The 19,377-nt window shown below is 44.0% G+C and overlaps 1 protein-coding gene across 1 annotated transcript in view; it reads right to left on the reverse strand.

Moving 5' to 3' along the window:
- Positions 1–204: 204 nt before the first annotated feature.
- LOC107110493 (voltage-dependent calcium channel subunit alpha-2/delta-1-like) overlaps positions 205–19,377 on the reverse strand; it is a 43,837-nt gene continuing 24,664 nt past the window's right edge. The window contains exon 9 of the mRNA XM_015411279.1: positions 205–7,135. Coding sequence (XP_015266765.1) covers positions 7,019–7,135 — 117 coding nt within the window. The 3' untranslated portion in view covers positions 205–7,018. The remainder of the gene's footprint in view (positions 7,136–19,377) is intronic.

Consider the following 19,377-nt stretch of genomic DNA (forward strand, 5'->3'; position numbering starts at 1 on the left):
CAATAAAAAAATCCCCCCCGGGGGCTTTAAAAAAAAAGAAATACTGTTACTTTAAGCTTGTATATGAATTATTTTCCTTTTGTATATTCTGATGGAACGATGAGTTTTGCAATTGTGGCATTGTATTATTAGAATATATGCATTGTTAATGGTGTATTATTGCATGTAAACAACAAACCATCTTAACTCTTGAAGTTTATATAGCCTTTATTATAATAGTATTGTAATAGTATCTCATAAACATAGTGTATAGTATTGACACGGTGCTTCGGTTACTTAGTCTAATCATCTACACCCTAGTTACAGGCCTGAAGTATTAAGAATATTTTCTCTATTCTGGAGATACAATTATCACAGAAAGCTCTGTTTTTTATTTTTGTTTGCAATTTGGAATTCCTACTTGTATTGATTACTCAGGATGAGTAGATGATTATTGTATTGATTACTCAGGATGAGTACGTAGATGTTTCAGATGAACAGCTATGGAAGTATCCTAAGCCTGGCTAGACTTTGGGAAGATGATTGCTGCTCTCTGTGGTTAGTTCCCATATTGCATTTGTAATGTCTAAAATTCCACATTGAGGTTAGGGCTCAAACTGACCTGGTGGTAAATAAGGATCTTTTCCAGTCTGGTAAAGTTAAATTGTGTACATATGCAGCATGATTTGCATCAGGGCCTGTGTGAAGGGAAAAGGGTATTCAACCCCTCACACACTCTAGGTTTCACTGATTGAATCTTGCTAGTATTAGCAGCATTAGACAGCAACAAAAAGATGTGCCTCTTAAATAAATGAATCTCCCCCCCCCCCAAAAAAAACCCTCTGCCTTTCCTCCTTTAAAATCATCAGAAGCCGTGTGGGAGGCCCTGTTTTGATTACCAAAACTAAGTGGAATGTTCAATGGCTAACTGCCCCTTACCCATAGTATGGAAATATTGTTATTATGATATGTTCCCTTTTAGATGCTTGAAGTGAAACTTAGAAGCATAAACCACTTTGGTAGTTCAGTTTTTTTAAAAACAGATGCTTACTTAATGTTTGTAAAGCACATTTAGTTTGGACTTTTGGAGTAAACCTATAAAGGTTTGGCATCTCCTCCCTAAACAGCTACAGCTGTAAATAACAGTCAATCATTTGGCCTTAATTGGTGGCAGCAATGGCCTAAAGAAAGATTGTAAATGGTAATCTTCCTCCTGGTGAGCAGCAGTCTCTCTCTCTCTCTCTCTCCTGCCAGCCATTCTCTCCCTGCTATCGATTTACAGAGTCTTTTTTTCTTCGTTCTCTTCTTTGCGGTGGGGGCACTGTTTTGCAGCTCAGCATGAGAGAGGGCTCCAAAGTTAATGAGGACTGCTTTACTTAGTCAGGACATCAGCTTACACCATTGTAAGGACTTTTTATGGTTGCTTACAGGACTTGTCTGTCCACTGCAACAAATGTATTAATTTTCTGCTTTTATCTTGCCTTCACTTTTAATAAATCTTTGTTGAACTCCCTTGAAGATTGAAGTGTGGAGCAGTGTTATTTGTAATTGTCTCTTCTCCACTGGGAAGGAACCCATTGATAAAGAGGTAGCCCTCTCAAGAGGGGAGGTCCATCATAGTCGAAAGCAATTGAGCCTTGTTGGTCTGGGGTGTGGAGTGGCCTTGACTTCAGAGTGAGGAGGCTGGGGGTGAGGTGCCACACTCATATATGGTGGTAGCGGTGGGCCCAATCCAAATCATAGTTGCATGTGCATGCAATTCACTTGACCAGATTACTGGAGATTTATGATCTCCATCATGTCTATTTTGGTTCTTAGCTGCTAGGATGACAAAGGATTTTTTAAGATGAGAATTGGCAGCAGGGATGGACTTCTAACTCAAGAATATGGCTGGCCCTCACAGAGGATAAGAGGCTACTACTGCAATCAATTTACCATAACCCACAAGCACAAGTCTGTTGATTTAAAATGAAAATATGAATGGAAATTAAAACTTCCTACATGCTTCTCTTCTGTGAACCTACCATGTAAAAATGATACTGTAAGATGATAAGTCAACCTTGAAAAGAACTGAATTTCACCTTCCATTGACACCTCAATGGAGAGGTTGTAGACTAATGTGGGAAGTATCCACATGATCTGGGCAACCCAAATAATGTGGGAGTTGACCATGGGGGAGCAGCAACCATGTGGCAAAGGAACCGATTGAAAACCTAGGCTTGATCTTCCCAAGGGTTGAGACAGAAGGGATGAGGAATGAAACATTTCCATGTATTGTAAAATATCCTGAAAACTGTAAAACAGCAAGTAACACTTGGGTTGCAAAGGTCACTTTAAAAAGGGATACTGCCTATTTGAACCCCATAAGGCCAGTGCTTAAAGTCAGTAAAAGGAAGCATATACGAAAACTTACAAATGGCAGCAACACTGTTCGTTATCATCAAGTTTAAGCAATAAAGCCTCAAGCATTAGAAACATGTAAAGAGATCATACTAAAATCTTTAATGGTACAAGACCTAAAAATCTCCTCAGTCAAACTTGTGAAATATATGTTATGTTAAAAACCTGATACAAATATGGATCACACTCAGTGTTTTGGCAGTAATGCTGGTTGTTCCAATGGAAAAGAAGGAGAGTGAAACTCTTCTATCTGCCAGCTACTTGGCTTTCTTTTTCACTCACAACAGAACTAGAATGACAGGAATAGTGGACAGACAGACAATACAGTAGGGGTTCATAGTTGGAGCAGAAACAAAACCCATTGAAAGAGCTCCTCTATGTACCTTAGCAGAGCAGGAAGGAGTGACATAAACAGCAATATACTTTGTCATAAATGCTATATGCAAGAGTAATATAATCTGAACCTCTCCCACCAATTCTTACTTTTAAAAGGATGATTAACGTCAAGTCTGGTCACAAGACATAGAATTCACATACAATTTCAACATACATGGTTTCTTAGAGATATACTTTCAGTATTCATAGGGTGACTTCAGTGAAAACGTGGGATGGTTGAGGGGTTGAATACCCTATTTCATGGACTGTGGTAGGGATTCAAATAATTGGGTGTGCAAGCAGCAGGGCGAACGCCTGATTTCCCTTCAGCTACAGCCCCTTGTTGCCCCCAGATAGCATGCTGTTACAGAGCCTTTCCCAACAAACAGTGTACCTGGAGGGGCCAACAAAGGACTCTAATGGGAATAAAGTAGGAGGATCCCTGCTCCATGAGAAGGCATCTGTTCATGGTAGTTTGGATCTAAGCCATAGTTACGAGGGATCTTTCAGTTCTCCAATATCTCCAAAATCCAATATTTGAACATTATGGAAAATCTCAAGGTTTGGATTCTGCTTCCTTCCATCAATGGCCAGCTGCTTGTATTTTTCAAAAGGGCTACTAAAAACAGGTGACACAAAGCCACAGGCACAACCAAGCTGACATAGGGTTACCCCCTTGGAACAGGCTTCCTCTCAAAATGTGGCCCTCTGATGAGCTGCCCCTTGCCACAGGATGGCAGTGCAAGACTACCGGGGGGGGGGGGGGAGCCTTGGTAGGCTGAATGTGGCCACGAGGGCTTATGCTGTCCATTCCTGGTTTACCAAACTGTAAATCAGATTGGCTACATGATGCCTCTAAGACATAACATTCTTTAAAACATTTTTTCATTAGAAGATGACTTTCCTCAATACAGACATCTTCCAGATCCTGCCTAGCATGTGTACACATATGCATTTGTTTGACAGTACAAGGAGTTTGCTTCTGTGGCCAACAGTTAGCCTAGTGTGGATTCTCTAGTCTGCTTTTCAGGAGTCTCTCCAGCTCCTTTCTTTGGTAAATACAAGTGACCTGTAACTGCTTGGTGAACCAGTTGCCTACAACATCTCACCAAGTAGAAAGGAAAATTTTTACTACTCCTCTATCTCCCCAGATTTCCGATTAGATGTGGAAGTGTGGTAAGATTCTTCTTGTCACTTAATACACTCCTCATCACTTAATTATACTCACACCATAACTTGCCATCTAGTAATGGCCACCTCGGTTATCTAGGGCTGAGCTCAACTGGGACTTTTAAAGTGTATAAACAGCATTTACCGGGGTAGAAATGTCCCCAACCCTTCCTCTATCTCAACATTTTTTGCCCTTTGTTTTCAGAAATTTTGGCTGCCCATTGGCAGCTCCTTCTACACCACTTGTTGTAGGGGCTTCTTCATGTGGTGTCATATCAGCCAATAGTAGAACGTGTAGCAAGCATGACGCTGTCACAATGCCCAGACAGTAAATCAGATTGGCTACATGATGATACCACAAATCTAATTCAGAGTGTGAGCACTTGGAACATTTTAAACTTTTGTCTCTTTTTGAGCCCCCACCTTTCACTGAAAGCTATGGCAAAAAGCATTGCCTTTTTGGGTTCAGCACTAATGTTCATCCTAGGAGGTGGACACTGAATGGGATAGAGGAAGGAGTGGGAAGATGTTTTTTGTGACCTCTCCTTTGAGTGAATGTTCAGATGTTATGGATAATCAGAGTGATTTTATTATTAAAGTGCTGGGGACTAACAAAAGGGATTGACGTCTCAATCATGCCTTCCTGGTCACTCTTCCTTAAAAGCATCTGTGTCCATCTGCTGAACAAAATGGAAAATGATCTTACCCAGTAAAGGAATTCTGAGGGTACTGCCTTCTCAGTACCACTTGCTATAGCTATAACCTTCCAAGGCACAATTTAAAATTGGGGTCAGCCAGTACAATGCAAGCTTACTCCTGACACCATCCAGACAATAGTGAAGATCTGTTCCATTTACTGAGAAAGTAGAAGTAATGAAACGCAGCACTTGACATGCCACCAATCTTTCTAGTGACTGAAAATAAGACACCAATTAAAACACGCCCGTCAAAATCTAAAAATGCTAAACCCACTTTACTACCCCATGAATACCATCATCATAAAGATAATGTTTCTTGAATATAAAGAAATACCCTGACTTTATGACTGGCTAAAGGCAACAAAGCTGCAGCAATGGCAGCAGAAGGGGTGGTCTCTTTCATGATCCATCACCTGCCATTTTAAAATCATTTCCCTTTCCCGAAGAATTAAGCAGAATTATTTCCATTTGTTCTTTTACTTTAGACCACATGTATTTTCAAACAAAGAACTTTGTTCAGTTTCCACACTTCTGCCATCTCTGATTTTAAAAGCTAAGATGGAGCCAAGGATACTTGAAAACAATTCAGTGCAGGGTATGACTAATAGTAGACATCCAAATTTAAAGCCAAGTGACCAATAAAATTGATGTTTAAATAAATAGTTGCTATGTGTTAACCCATTCCATAAGAGTTTGTACTCAAAGTTAGAGTCATTTGTCAGCATTTTTCATTTTAACATGGTGCCATCATGAAAAGAAAATAATTGCATATTGCAGCTATCAGAAGAATTGCACAATATTAGCAAAGTTGTACATTCATAGATTTAGCTGTCTTGCAATACCGGCTAGTTCTGAAAAGCAGGGGAAAATGAGACTAACATATTCTATTCTGTGCTGCAGTATTCTGTACTGTAACCTAATTTACCCAGTGATCTGATTTCTCACCAGATTTGTATAAAACAGTTTTAAAAACCCCTATTCACAACCAAGTATCACTACACATCTATAGAGATTCAAGCCTTCCCATTTGTTCAGATTTTGCTACCATTTTGGTGAAACTCAGCATTCTCAGCATGTTATTTTTAAAGTAAAACAAGAAATGCTGGATACTTTACATTCAGGTACTAAGTGGGAAAACTTCCCCAGGTACAACTTGGAGCATACATACACCTCAAAAATAAGTGCATGTAATTTAATTTCCTTAAAATACATGTACAGGGGATTTTAAATGAGTATTTTTGTCTGTATAAAACCAATCTCTTGCAGACAACTAAATGTACCATACCTCTTTTCAGGGTTCACATTGCACAGTATATTCAGATACTTGTTTAACAATATATAATTTAAGATTAAATTGCATCACACTGCAATATTTGGTTTTTCACACAACAAAAGAATCACTCAGTTACCTTTTCAATAAACAATACTCTACCGTCAAAAGAAAACAAAAAAAAAAATCTCCAAACTTAAAAAAATTAAAACAGCAAAGCAATAGCTTCATCATCATGCAAAATACCCTTGGAAACCGACATTCAATATCCACAAAGACATTTTTATTCACAAACTTTTCATCTGAACATTTTGGAGGACTTGGCTAGCAGTAAGTAACTGCTCTGTTGATCACAGGAATCATGATGAGGACGCCAAGAACTGTGCAGTGAGGAATGGATACTGAGTTTGAGATGAAAACCATCTTCTCTGTTGCAGTATAACATTCTCAAGAACCTTTCAGGATTATATCATTTCATTTTTGCATTTCATGAACCTAATCCAAGTTTAGCTGATGATCCATTCTGAGTACTTTTAGCAGAAAAAATTATAATTCATCATAAGGCATTTTAAGTTATGGTGGAACCTCTGTAGATGCCTAGCCAGTGTTTTTATTCAATAAAACCATTCTGTATGAAACTGAAGTCTATTCTGCAATCTGGATACAAGTGATGTTGAAACAGACAATAAAACGCCAGTGTTCTAAATAAGAGCGTTAAAGTAAATGACAGGGTTTCCCCCAAGTATTGGTTTTAAAGAATAAAGAGTGTAACTGATTCAAAGCTAAGATAAAATAGAAATTATGAAAAAAACTTTCAAGGGGAGCCCTTTACATAAAAGTCTTCAAAACTACGAAAAACCGCATTTCCTCAATAAAGCAGCACACATAGAATTCAGTTCTGATGACCTAGATGATGCAGCATTCACACACATCTACAGATCTGACACGCCAACATGCAATCACGGTGGGTGCCTTCAGAGTCTTCCCCAAACAAGGTATCAAGTAATGGACATTGCCATTCATCTGCAGTCTGAGCAGACAGACCCCCTTTTCCACGTGAAATGGCAAGGAGGCTAAGATTTTGGCAGGATCTTGATTGGTTATGCAGATTTTGGTTTAGATAGGGTCATAACTGCCAATGTCTGCTGCCGGATAACAGCCAGAGCAGGATCAACTGTATTCCTACCATTGACCATAATGAGGGGCTGAGTCCAGAGACCCCACCACAGTCTCTTGAATCTTCCTGTAGGCAAAAAGAAAACAAAAAAACAAGAGTCAGTATTAGCTGAAATTTACTTAGAAGGGAATAAGATTCTGGGCTGTTTCTGACGGTATTTGTGACATTCTGATAGGGCTAATTCATGGGGACTACCCTTCAAAACAAGTTCACTCAATCATTAATATCTACGATTAAACAGCTCTTTCAGTTCTCTACAGATTACCTGGTGAATGGACTCAAGTTGTGCCAAGGTCTTCCCACACCAGAGACCCAGCATCTGACATTTGTCACACTCAACTTGCCACAACCTAAATGAGTCATATTTCAACATGCAGTGTAGCAAAAAGGAAACTTCCTTGAAGTGTGATTTTGGTCTAAGTAGCTAAACATTTTCAAACTTAAATATATACTGAAGAGTCATAGAACACAGTCACAGAAAAAAAAAACCTTCACAAAATAAAGACATATTCAGTCTTGTAGTATTTCACCATAAATACATGCAGTTATGCATGCACATTCAAAGAATAAAGGACTTCAGGAAGAATCAACAGATTTACATACTACCACAGCAGATTGAGAAACAACATTATATGAACATATGATGATGAAGCCAGACTGGTGTTCCATTTAGCCCAGAATGATCTACACAGATTTGCATTCAAAGGCTCAGGTAGAGGCATTTCCCGGCCTTTTCTTCCCAACACTTTTAAGCTGGATATGCCAGGGAGTAAACCTGCAATCTTCTACTTAGATATGCACCTATGATGGCCCCGTCCACTTCCCTCCCTCAGAGGCAAGATTATCCCTCCATTTTTCTTTCCCTTTACTGACTGAGCCACCCTAGTAATGTGTTTTCTTCTTTGCTGAAGAACTCTGGCTGCCCCACCCTGTTACAGTACAATATTTTGGCTGTTGGCTCAGCCCAGGAACCTGAGGGAAGGATCAGGAGCCTGCTTTAACTTAAACAATTTAAATGGCACTCAAGGCATTTTGAAATTCAAAAAATAACAAAATATTTTGTTCAACCTAGAGGGGAAAGGTTGGGTGAAACCAGGGGTTGGAATACAGACTTTAGTTCCTTTGTTTAGGCTAATGAGAGTTGTTTAAGCTTTTCACAGTGGCTTAAATGTTTATGTTGAGAGGCTTTTGTTCCAGTGTTTTCCTCAAACACTTCAGTACACTTTCTTTGAATATTTTGGTTTCCAGAAGGCTGGTACACTCGTTCCAGTACCCAAACCCCTTCTCTTAAAACACCAGTACTTGTCTTGAGTTTTTAACGGACTCTTAAGGTCTCTAAAGGCAGTTTCTAATCACATCAGACCAGCGATCTGTGCACTCTTCAGAGCTAAATCCCTGTTTGACTGGGTAGGGAAATTCTCCTCTCACTAGAAGATCTATCCCCTTTCTTTGGCCTAAATGAGAGTCTCTGTTTAACTACCCACTCATCCTTGCCAACTTTCCCCAGTTTTACTGTCTGTGTTAAGTCAGTCAGGGCTGGAATTCAAATGAATTCTTCTCCTCAGCATTCAGCTCTCAAGTCTTTCTCTGCTCTGTTGATGCTAACCAATCAGATTACTTGGAGCAGCCTGTCATTCGAGGCTCCCTGTTTCTGTGAAGAATTAACCCTTTACAGTCCTTCAGCTGTTTGTACGGTACTTGTAAGCTTTTAAAAAGTGCAACCCTTCACTGCCCCCTTCATCAGTGAAACACTGTAGTGGAAGAACAGAACAAACCATGGATGGCCTACATAATAAACAGATCCTCCCATTCTGGCAAGCCATATAACTTGAAAAAAAGAAAGGTGTGCTGTGGCCCCGGAAATCCCACCCCCCATTTATCAGAGAATAGGTTTCAAGGCATGGATGATGGAGTCAGTCTGGCTGCATGGTCTTCCTCAGGTGGCAACAATCTCACTAGAGATCACCATGGAGGGAGAGGAGGAGCCTGAGCGATGGCTCCACTCTCTGTACTTGAGAAAGATGCCTCAGAAAACCCAGACTGTGGGAAGTTCTGCTCTAGGTGTATTTTTTTAAAAGCTTTTATCCGGCTGCGATCATTTATACCCGCCATAGGCACGAATGCCAGGCGGATTTAAAGGGTGCGATCAGACAACAACATCTGAGAAGCGCCCCGTAGCCGTCGGCAACCCGTTTTGCTCCGCTGCAGAAGAGGAGTTAAAAGACATCATGGAAAATCCGGTAGTAAACGGGTTGCAACGGGCCACAGACAGACTTTCCCCTGTCTGATCGCTCCAGCGTGCTCTCATGGCATCGGGATGGTTTGATCAGGCCATCCTGACTCTGTGCCATTGTCCTCCCCCCCTTCTCAGTATGCGCATCATCGCAAACTCCATAGGGAGCCCTCAGTGTGGAGATGTGATTCATCAATTCCTCATTTAAGCACTTCAGAAACAAACAGCCCCAAAACCCAAAACCTGACTTACCCATGGTTGCATCTGATCACGCAGTGGCGGGCTGTGCCCGCAGCTTCTAAGGACTGTGTGATTGCACAACTGCGGGTCAAATTCCTCCAAAGGAAATAGCCTCATTTCCCCTCCACTTCATCTGGCGTGTGTGACCACAACCTCCCATATGTTTTTCCTCTGTGCTGCTTCACTGATATTAATTTCTGGTGCTTATCCCTAGTCCGTTCTGCTTCTAGGACAGAACATAACTCAGTAACATGCTGGGGTGGGAGGGGGAGAAGTATTTTTGGGATTTTTTTTTCATTAGACAAAAGTAGTTTTCATTGAAGAAGAGGCTGGAAACTCTTGCCATACATAGTCCAGGAACTACAAGAGGCATCTCAGCTTTGCCATAGTGCAGCCCACAGGATGGCCCCTTTAATCAAAACTACCACCAGGTATCCCAACCTTAAGTATGCAAGTGAATTGAAAGTGGGTAAAAAAAGAGCCATCTGCATGTAAGAAAAGAGGACCTTGCCCTGAAGGGCATATGGCTAGCTATTCCCCAGTGAGAGATGCACAGGGCAAGGCTGACCGGTCCCTGCAGATCTAAGCAAAATATGGGACCCGCGCCCCTTCTGATCTGTCTTGGATCTATGAAGGAGCACATGCAGGGTAGACATCGAGTAGTTATGCCTTGATGCAGATACAAGCTCACTGCAACAGAAGGCTCCAAAAAAAATACCAGTGTAACTAACCTCAAATTCAGACCAACAAAAAGTTGGGAGCTGCCATAAAAGCACAGCCAAAATGTCATGGGTTATTGGAAGGCAATCATCTGGTTCACCAGGAGCAAGCCTTCTCCACCCTTCAATTGCCCTGTGGGCTGCAAAAGAGTGGCAGGGATCTGGGTAGCTCTGAGCCTTGATAAATGAAGATATGGCAGACAGGTGAACAGCCAAAGTTGAAGGTGCAAAGCCGTGCTCCCTCATGAAAGCTAGATATTGAAGGACCAGGGTCTCTGAAAATGGCCAGGAATATCACCTGCTAGAAGAGGCAAAAGGCAGGAAGGCCTCCACAGCCCAAGAGTATGACTGTTGTATGGAGGGAGTGATATAATTAAATACTCCCTGCATGATCAATGTGTCCCAAGATCCCACAGCTCCTCTGGGAAGGGGTCCAGGTAGTGGTTTGCCTCTGGTGCCAACATCAAAAACCTCTCCTCCTTCCTGAAACTGAGACAAGGTGTCTGCAATGTCATCATCAGTACCTGCAATATACTGCACTGAAAAGGAGATGTTGCTAGACAGGCACAGGAGGACAAATTTACACACCAGACGCATAACCCACTCAGAGTGTGAGGACTGGCAATTGGTGACACGAACAACAGACTGATTATCACACCACAACTGGACCCTCCTATCCTTGAACATCATGCCCCAGATGGTAGCTGCTACCAGAATTGGAAAAATCTCCAGAAAGGTAAGATCCCTAAAGATGTCAGACCCTGTCCAAGTGGTGGGCCAACACTTAGCACACCAGCAGCCATTGAAAAATACACCAAACCCAATGCTGCCAAAAGCTTCCGAATGAATTGGCAAAGATGGTCCTAAGTCAAGGGGAGTTTGCTAGATAAAAGAGGAAAGGAAAATTAACCAAACTGACAAGTCTGCCTTAATGCTCCTAGTGATCCTAATGTGATGGTGAGGAGAATGTAGCCCTGGTCAGATGGGCACAAAAAGCCCACCCTGGAGAAACCACCCTGCAAGCAAAATTGAGGTGACCCAGAGGGGCCTGAATCTCCTTGACAGTACCCTTTTGCTGAGCCATCGCTAGTGTGATAAGGGCTTTAAGACCGGGCAATATATCCTCAGAAAGCTGGGCGAAGCCTTGAACATGATCAAGCAAGATTCCCAGGTTGAACATGCATGTAAATGGGCTCTCCATCTTCTCCTTTGCCAAAGGGACCCCCAGCTGCTCAGCCAAGGCTTGAAAAGAGGCCAAGTGCTCTGCACAAGAAGGGCTGGCCCCACAAAAGAAATTATCCAGATACTGAATGATGAAGGGAGAATGAATGTGGTCCTTTATTGCCAATTCCAAAAAGTGATGAAAGCCTTGAAGGCTACACAAGCCACTGGGCAGCCCATGGTCATCACCTTGTCCACACAGCAGAACCCATATTGAGCTTAAACCCCGCCAAACAATCATCACTAGGTTGAACAGACAAAAGCCAAAAGGCAGACTGAAGTCACATTTTGACATTAAGGCACCAGGGCCACAAACCTGAATTAAGTTGACAGCATGATCAAATGACGCATGAAGTACAGAGCAGCATTCCTAGGGGATGGCCTCATTAAACGATGAGCCTTTCAGATAGGAGAGGTGATGGATCAAGCGATACTCACCTGGGGCATTTTTGGGGACCACCCCCAGGGGAGAAACCCTCAAACTGAATTGAAAAGGCCAGTCACCCAGCCAGCTGCACACTCTTTGGCCACCTGAGCAGCTACAATATCTGGGAAATCACAGGCTGATTTTAAATTACCTGAATCAAAGGGCAGGCAGGGACCTGTATATGGAATGCAAAAGCCTTGCATGCAACACTCCCAGAGGAAAGATACTGTCAATCGGTTGGGATATCACTCAAGCAGCAAACGAAGAGGACCTGGGCGAATGTGAGTGCATGCCAAACCTAGCCCTGAGCCTGCTACATGGGAAAAATGTGGAATTGGAGCTGGAGGCAATGGCAGAGCCGGTTCCACCATCCTTCTTGCCACTGCTGGAGGACCAGCTGCTTCAAAAGGTCTGCTGATCACCACTGCCACATGGGCAAGCTGGGCAGGCACGAGGCCCAAAGCAGCGGTTGCAATTATGGCTGAACTTACAGCAGGAACTCTTACACCTCCCCTGATTATGGCTGGAATCCCATATGTAACCCACTCTAGAGACCCAGGAGGGGACAGTCTTGTCCCTCACATGTGGACCTTTGTAAGCAATAATTTATCTTTAATTAATTCCCATCTGGCTAAATCATCGTGCAAAGACAGCTGATGGCAGCAGCATCCCCCACCAGGGCCTGAGCATGCAAAATTTTGACAAGGTGATTGGACAGGTGCCCTCGTTCTGGATATGCAGATAAAACTACAGCCATGAAAACATTAAACCCAGCAATCCAGTTTAAAAAGGTGTGCTCCGCAGACTCTTTCTTGTTCCCTTTCCATTACAGATTTGGGCCAACCAAACCCTTGTCAACATCAGGAATCAGCAGGGTAAAAACATCAATGTACCCATCTAATATCTGCTCCCTAACTTTGCATGGCCAATGAATGCTAGGTGGGTCCTCAGAGTCATTAAAAGTGACCCATTTTGGTGAAGCCTCCCACACAGCCACTGGGCCATTTGCCTCCATTTCCCTCCTCCTAATGGACCAAGATGGAAAACCAGGGACTTGGGCTTCTGTAACCCAATAATCCCCAGAAGAATGAAAAGAGTCTCCAAAAGAGGAGGATTCACCCAAGCAAGGCCACTGCACGGTGAATCAAGGGCCCTCGATGAGCAGTGTGCCTTACGCTGCTTGTGACTCCAGCTCCTGCAGAGTTTCTGGCTTTTTGAAACCTCATATTTGGCCAAGCTGGCACCCAAGGACTCACTTGGAAAGCAGGTGTGTCTATGCCCCTTAGGTGACCATGGGGCTTTCTTATACTAGCTAGAAGGCCTAACAGGCTCATCCGCAGAGGATTCACCTTAGGATTCAGTTGGTGAGCGGGTGTGAGGGCTTTCTTGTCATGTGGCAAGAGCCAGAAGGCCTAACACGTTTAGTCGCTGGCTGGGATAGGGAAGATGCCAGTTGAGCGCCAAGCTGACTAAAACGCTCATTAAGGAGGACCAGTGCCTACAAGATGCCCTCAAAAACCAGATCCCTGAGGCCACCAAAGGTGCTGTGATCACAGAAGGCACTGGGGGGTCTGGTTACATGCCTGCATCCCTTAGGGGCTTGAGCCACCCTTGCAGCCTTGGGCTGCTTCATCCCGGAGGGGACAGCAGCCTTACTGAGTTTCTTATTAAGGCCATCCAAGCACCATGGTATGGCTGCGCCTGCTTTGCTCCAGCTGCTCTCATTTAGGGAGGCATGCTCAAATTTTACACTACTACAAATAAAAATAGGAAACTGAGATGGGGTAAACCCAAAGACTGAACTATGTAGAGCACCTTAAAACCCTGAGCCCCATGCCAGGAGTGTACCCTGATTACTCTATATAATTAAAAAATGCCCCCACTTAAAATAACAGTCTAAATATATAAGACATGGAAGGCACTTACTAAACAACTACTTCAGCTATTACTTACCCTTGAGTTGGATTTAATCCCCTGAGCAGAATTGCTCATTTATTTATTTATTTTAAATGAAATATTTATTACTTTGAGGGAGAAGCCCCCCAGCATTAAATTCAAGGCGCCTCTAGCGTGGCTGGGGGGGAAGCAAAACTGATGGCTCACAGACATTTAAACCTAACAGATGATGGGTAGACCCGCCCCACTGTTAGGTTTAAATGGTTCACAGCCATTTCAGTCGAATAGCAAGGCAGGTGTGCCCATCGCTGTTAAGCTGAAATAGCTGTGAGCAATGCTCCCTCTAAGCTGTGGAGTCTTGTGAGCAAAAATTCTGCTTTGTGAGCTACTGGCATTAAAGTTGTGAGCAACCGATTTGGCTACTGCATAAATTAGTTTGCTCTGGAGCCATCTTTCCTGAGCTAAGACAAAAACGTTTGAGCCAGAGGCTAAAAAGCTGTGAGCTAGCTCACACTAACTCAGATTAGAGGGAACATTGGCTGTGAGTCATTTCACTGGTCTGTTTTGCTAAACCAACCAGTAATGGCCATTTCAGCCTAACGGTGGGGTGGGTGCACCCTTCAGCTGTTAGACTGAAATGGCTGTGAGTCATTTCACCAGCCAATGTTCCCTCTAAGCTGAGTTAGTGTGAGCTAGCTTACAGTCTTTTAGCCTCCAGCTCACCCATATTTGTCTTAGCTCAGGAAGGAGGGGTCCAGAGCAAACTAATTGATGCGGCAGCCAAATCACTCACTCACAATGTCAGCAGCTCACAAAGTAGAATTTTTGCTCACAAGACTCCACAGCTTAGAGAGAACATTGGACACTAGAAGCCCTCCCACTGTTGCCCCCCCCAAGCACCAAGAATATAGAGCATCACTTGTCCCAGATTGAGAGTTCCTATCTATACCTTGTAGCTAATAGCCACTGATGGACCTCTGTTCCATATGTTTATCCAATTCCCTCTTGAAGCTGTCCATGCTTGTAGCTGCCACCATCTCCTGTGGAATTCCATGTGTTAATCACTTTTTGGATGAAGAAGTACTTCCTTTTATCCGTTCTAACCCAACTGCTCAGCGATTTCATGGAGTGCCCACGAGTTCTTGTATTGTGGGAAAGGGAGAAAAGTACTTCTTTCTCTACCTGCTCTATCCCATGCATAATCTTGGAAACCTCGATCATGTCACCCCTCAGTTGTCATTTCTCCAAGCTAAAGAGCCCCAAGCGCTTTAACCTTTCTTCATAGGGAAAGTGTTCCAACCCTTTTATCATTCTAGTTGCCCTTTTCTGTTTTTCCCCCCAATGCTATAATATCCTTTCTGAGGTGTGATGAATCTTGCAGGCCATGCAGAACTGTAAGAGGTGCAGATTACTGTAAGATGTACAGTAATCAAGATGGCATACAATATAATATACAAGCATGATTTCGAGTTCAGAGGTCTTCAGCACTGTGCAATAGTGTGGCACACTCACCCTGCCAGGGCCGACCTATAGCCACAGATGTTGGTGGTAATGGTGTGGCAGCTCCTAATTGAAGGCCTGGTGGAAAAGCTCCCTCTTGCAGGCCCTGGAGAACTGTAAGAGGTCCCACAAGGCCCTGATCTCTTCCGGGAGCTTGTTCCACCAGTATGGAGCTGCCAATGAAAAGGCCCTGGCCCTGGTGGCCGCAAACCTGGCATCCTTAGGGCCTGGGATGGTCAGTTGATGTTGTGACCCTGACCATAGTGCTCTCTGGGGTATATATGGGGAAAGGCGGTCCCGCAGGTATGTCGGACCCTGGCCATATAGAGCTTTAAAGGTCAATACCAGCACCTTGAAGTGAATTCTGTATGCTATCGGCAGCCAGTGCAGTGCCTTCAGCACAGGCTGGATGTGCTCCCATTTAGGGAGACCCATCAAAAGCCTGGCTGCGGCATTCTGCACTAGCTGCAGCTTCCGGATTTGCAATAGGAGCAGCCCCATGTAAAGAGTGTTACAGTAGTCTAGTCTCGAGGTGACCACCGCATGGATCACTGTAGCCAGGCTGAGGAAGGGAACCAACTGCCAAATCAGCCGAAGATGGTAGAAGGCCAACCTAGCAGTGGCTGCTACCTGGGCCTCCATTGTTAAGGAGGCATCCAGGAGCACTCCCAAACTCCTAACCTCTGGCCCTGGCACAAATGGTGCCCCACCGAAGGTCGGGAGTGGGATCCCCATCCCCCATACCGCCCCGACTGAGGCACAGGACCTCCGTCTTCACCGGGTTCAGCTTCAGCTGGCTCAGTGTAAGCCAACCCGCCATGGCTTGCAAAGCCCAGTCCAGATCTTCAGGTCTAGAGTTCGACTGGCCGCCCAACATCAGATAGAGCTGGGTGTCGTCAGCATACTGGTGACAACCCAGCCCATGCCTCCAGGCAACCTGGGCAAGGGGGCACATGTAGATGTTGAATAACATTGGGGACAGCACAGCCCGCACAACGCACTCTAGTGGGTGTCTTTTGGACTGCTGTTCCCCAAGCGCGACCCTTTGTCCCCGGCCCTGGAGAAAGGAGGCAAGCCATTGCAAGGCAAGCCCCTGGATCCCCATGTCAGCGAGGCGGGGGGTCAGCAACTGCTGGTTGACTGTGTCGAATGCAGCCGACAGATCTAACAGCAGCAGTACCGCCAAACCGCCCTGATCCAGATGCCTCTGGAGGTCATCCATCAGAGTGACCAACACCGTCTCCGTCCCGTGTCCTGGGCGGAAGCCGGACTGGAAGGGGTCTAGTATGGAAGTGTCATCCATAAAGCCCTGCAACTGTATTGCCACTGCCCTCTCAATTAACTTGCCTAAATAAGGCAAATTGGAAACCGGACAATAGTTGGCCAATTCAGCCGGATCCAAAGATGTTTTTTTCAAAAGAGGGCAGACTATCGCTTCCTTGAGTGCTGCCAGGAAGTGCCCCTCAGAGAGGGACTTGTTGATAATTTCCCGGAGGGCGCCTCGAAACCCCTCGTGGCCAGCTTTAATAAGCCAGGAAGGGCATGGATCAAGGCTGCAAGTGGTTATTCATCACAGAAGAACTGAATGAACAAATGACCAAATGAGAAACTACCACACAAACTCTTCAAATGGACAAAAAAAATCTCCCATGCAGGGAGGGAAGCTTGCAGACTCAAGGCCCATTTCCAATCTTTCTGCGAGGGGAAAACACCACCTGAAAAAGCCCAATGCCCTATTTCTCCTTTTCCAATAAAATAATACAGCAGTTTTTTTCCCCATTCTCCACCCTCGCTGAGAATCCACTTAATATTGTTTTCTATGATATGCTAACAAAAACACTAAACTTTGAAAACCAAAACCAAAAACACAAATAAGAGAAAGGAACTGACCATCCACACCACATGAAAAGTTGCAGAAAAATGAAGAGAGGAGCAGACGTCATGGCAGAGGCACGACTCGTTGTGCATATAGGCTGATCCTATTAGTAACAGGCAAAGTAGCAAGGAAAGGAAAGGAAAGGAAACACAGAAAGAAACACATACAAAGATGAGATCTCATGCAGTTTGCTGGCTGTTAGCAGAGTTAATGTGAGAGCATTCACCCAAGAGCAAAGAGTTTCACAGTGGGCACCGCAAAGTAAACTTAACCAAAATATTACACTGTTAAGGTTACAGAAACACACAATTAACACACTGAAGAGCACACCAAGCTAGTGAGCAAGACTCCTTGTACTTTCACACACAACCAGACTTGTGTTGGTAGGTCACCAAGATAGGTCAAGATGTCTTTCTCATGATATTTTGCCAATTGTCTCCAGCATCCTAATTTTCTTACAGGTATGTGAGTTCTTAAATTTATAGTTCCTTCTCTTAGCTATTAAATTTAATACGCCAATGTACTCTATATGGCACGCATTATTTTAAAATAAAATGAATCTATTCACGTATATTTCTTGACATTTCAAAAACGTGCCTACAGCTTGTTTCAAGATTCACAGCTAATAAAGATTCTGAAATGTAGGTACAAGGAAAACTTTTTCCTCCCTCCTCAAAAACAAACAAACAAAATCAGACCTTGCTCATTGTATAAAGATGTAAATTTCTGTTGTGGAAAGATATTTGTTCTGTCCCCTGCATTAGAAGCTTAGATCAAACCAAGCAGCATGAGAAGAAGACATGCAAGTCACTTATGCTGCAGGTAGTATGTTTGTGTATAAACAGTGAGTTGGATCCACCACATCTTTCCTGCAGATAGAGTGGAAGATTTGTCTTCACTTACCATGAAGCTTCCTTCTCAGTGGTCCGGAAGTGGGGCAGTCCTCACTTGGAAATAGGCTCCGCCTCTAGAGCGGGGTCAGTTTCCTCAGACTGATCCAGTAAGGGGAGGGACCTGTCATCTCCAAGCCATGCCTCCCCCAACATCACATTAAGAAAAAGAAAAACACTTCTCCCCACCATAGTGAAACTCAATTTTGGGGGCAACCAGCCTTGTAACTTCATGACCCTCCAGTGGTTGTAGACCAAGGTTCAAACCCTCTGTCCTAACTCTCATCCAATTGACTCACAATTTTTTGTTTTAGCATCTCAGAGCAACTTCATAAACATTCACCCAGTTTCTATATCCCGAAAAAACCTCTGGAAGCTGCCCCCCAAAACTGGGTGGGTAGGACCGCCCCACTCCCGGATCACCGAGAAGGAAGCTTCATGGTAAGTGAAGACAAATTTTCGATTCTCCAGTGGTCCTAGGAGCGGGGCAGTCATCACTCTTGGGACATAGAAAAGCAGTGCGCCCTAGGGTGGGAATCTGGCTTCCTGGTTTATAGAGTGTGCTGCAGCACTCTGCCAGGAAAAGCTGCCTCAGCCAAGGTCAGCTTCTCTATAGCATCTAGTAAACAAGTGCACAGACGTCCAGGTGGCCACCGTACCTACTGTATCATTGTCCGTTGAGAGTGGGTTCCCCACCCAGGCAGACTCACATCTGTGGTCATCGCCAGTGTTCCCTTTAAGCTGAGTTAGTGTGAGCTAGCACAACGTTTTTTAGCCTCCAGCTCACAGATTTTTGTCTTCGCTCAGGAAGGATGGCTCCAGAGCAAACTAATTTATGCAGCAGCCACATTGCTCACTCACAACTTTAATGCCGCTAGCTCACAAAGTAGAATTTTTGCTCACAAAACTCCACAGTTTAGAGGGAACATTGGTCATCACCAATCTCTTTAGTTTACAGATCAGGTATCCCTGTTGGAAACTAGGGTTCCAGCCACCACTGCAGCTGATGCTGAAGTCGTGTTGGGAATTGTACCAGCCTGTAGCCCTAACTGGCCATCACATTCTGGTAAGTTAAGAGAAAATGTCTGTAGAGGTCAGGCATGGAACCTTGACCATTGAAGCACTTCATGGAATGACTCCATCATGCTCAGAATCTTGGCCAGTACCATCCCCTCTATCTTGCATTCCCCCCCCCAGCCTGTCTATGGTCAGAAGTTGTATTTTGTGTTGTCCCTCCAGAGATAGAGAAACCCTGTCCTTCATTGTGCCAATGTTTGAGAGGCATTTAGATTGCTCTTCTCCATGT

The sequence above is a fragment of the Gekko japonicus genome, unplaced genomic scaffold (genome assembly GCF_001447785.1).
Source record: "Gekko japonicus isolate JY-2015 unplaced genomic scaffold, Gekko_japonicus_V1.1 scaffold1867, whole genome shotgun sequence".
NCBI classification, from domain to species: domain Eukaryota; kingdom Metazoa; phylum Chordata; class Lepidosauria; order Squamata; family Gekkonidae; genus Gekko; species Gekko japonicus.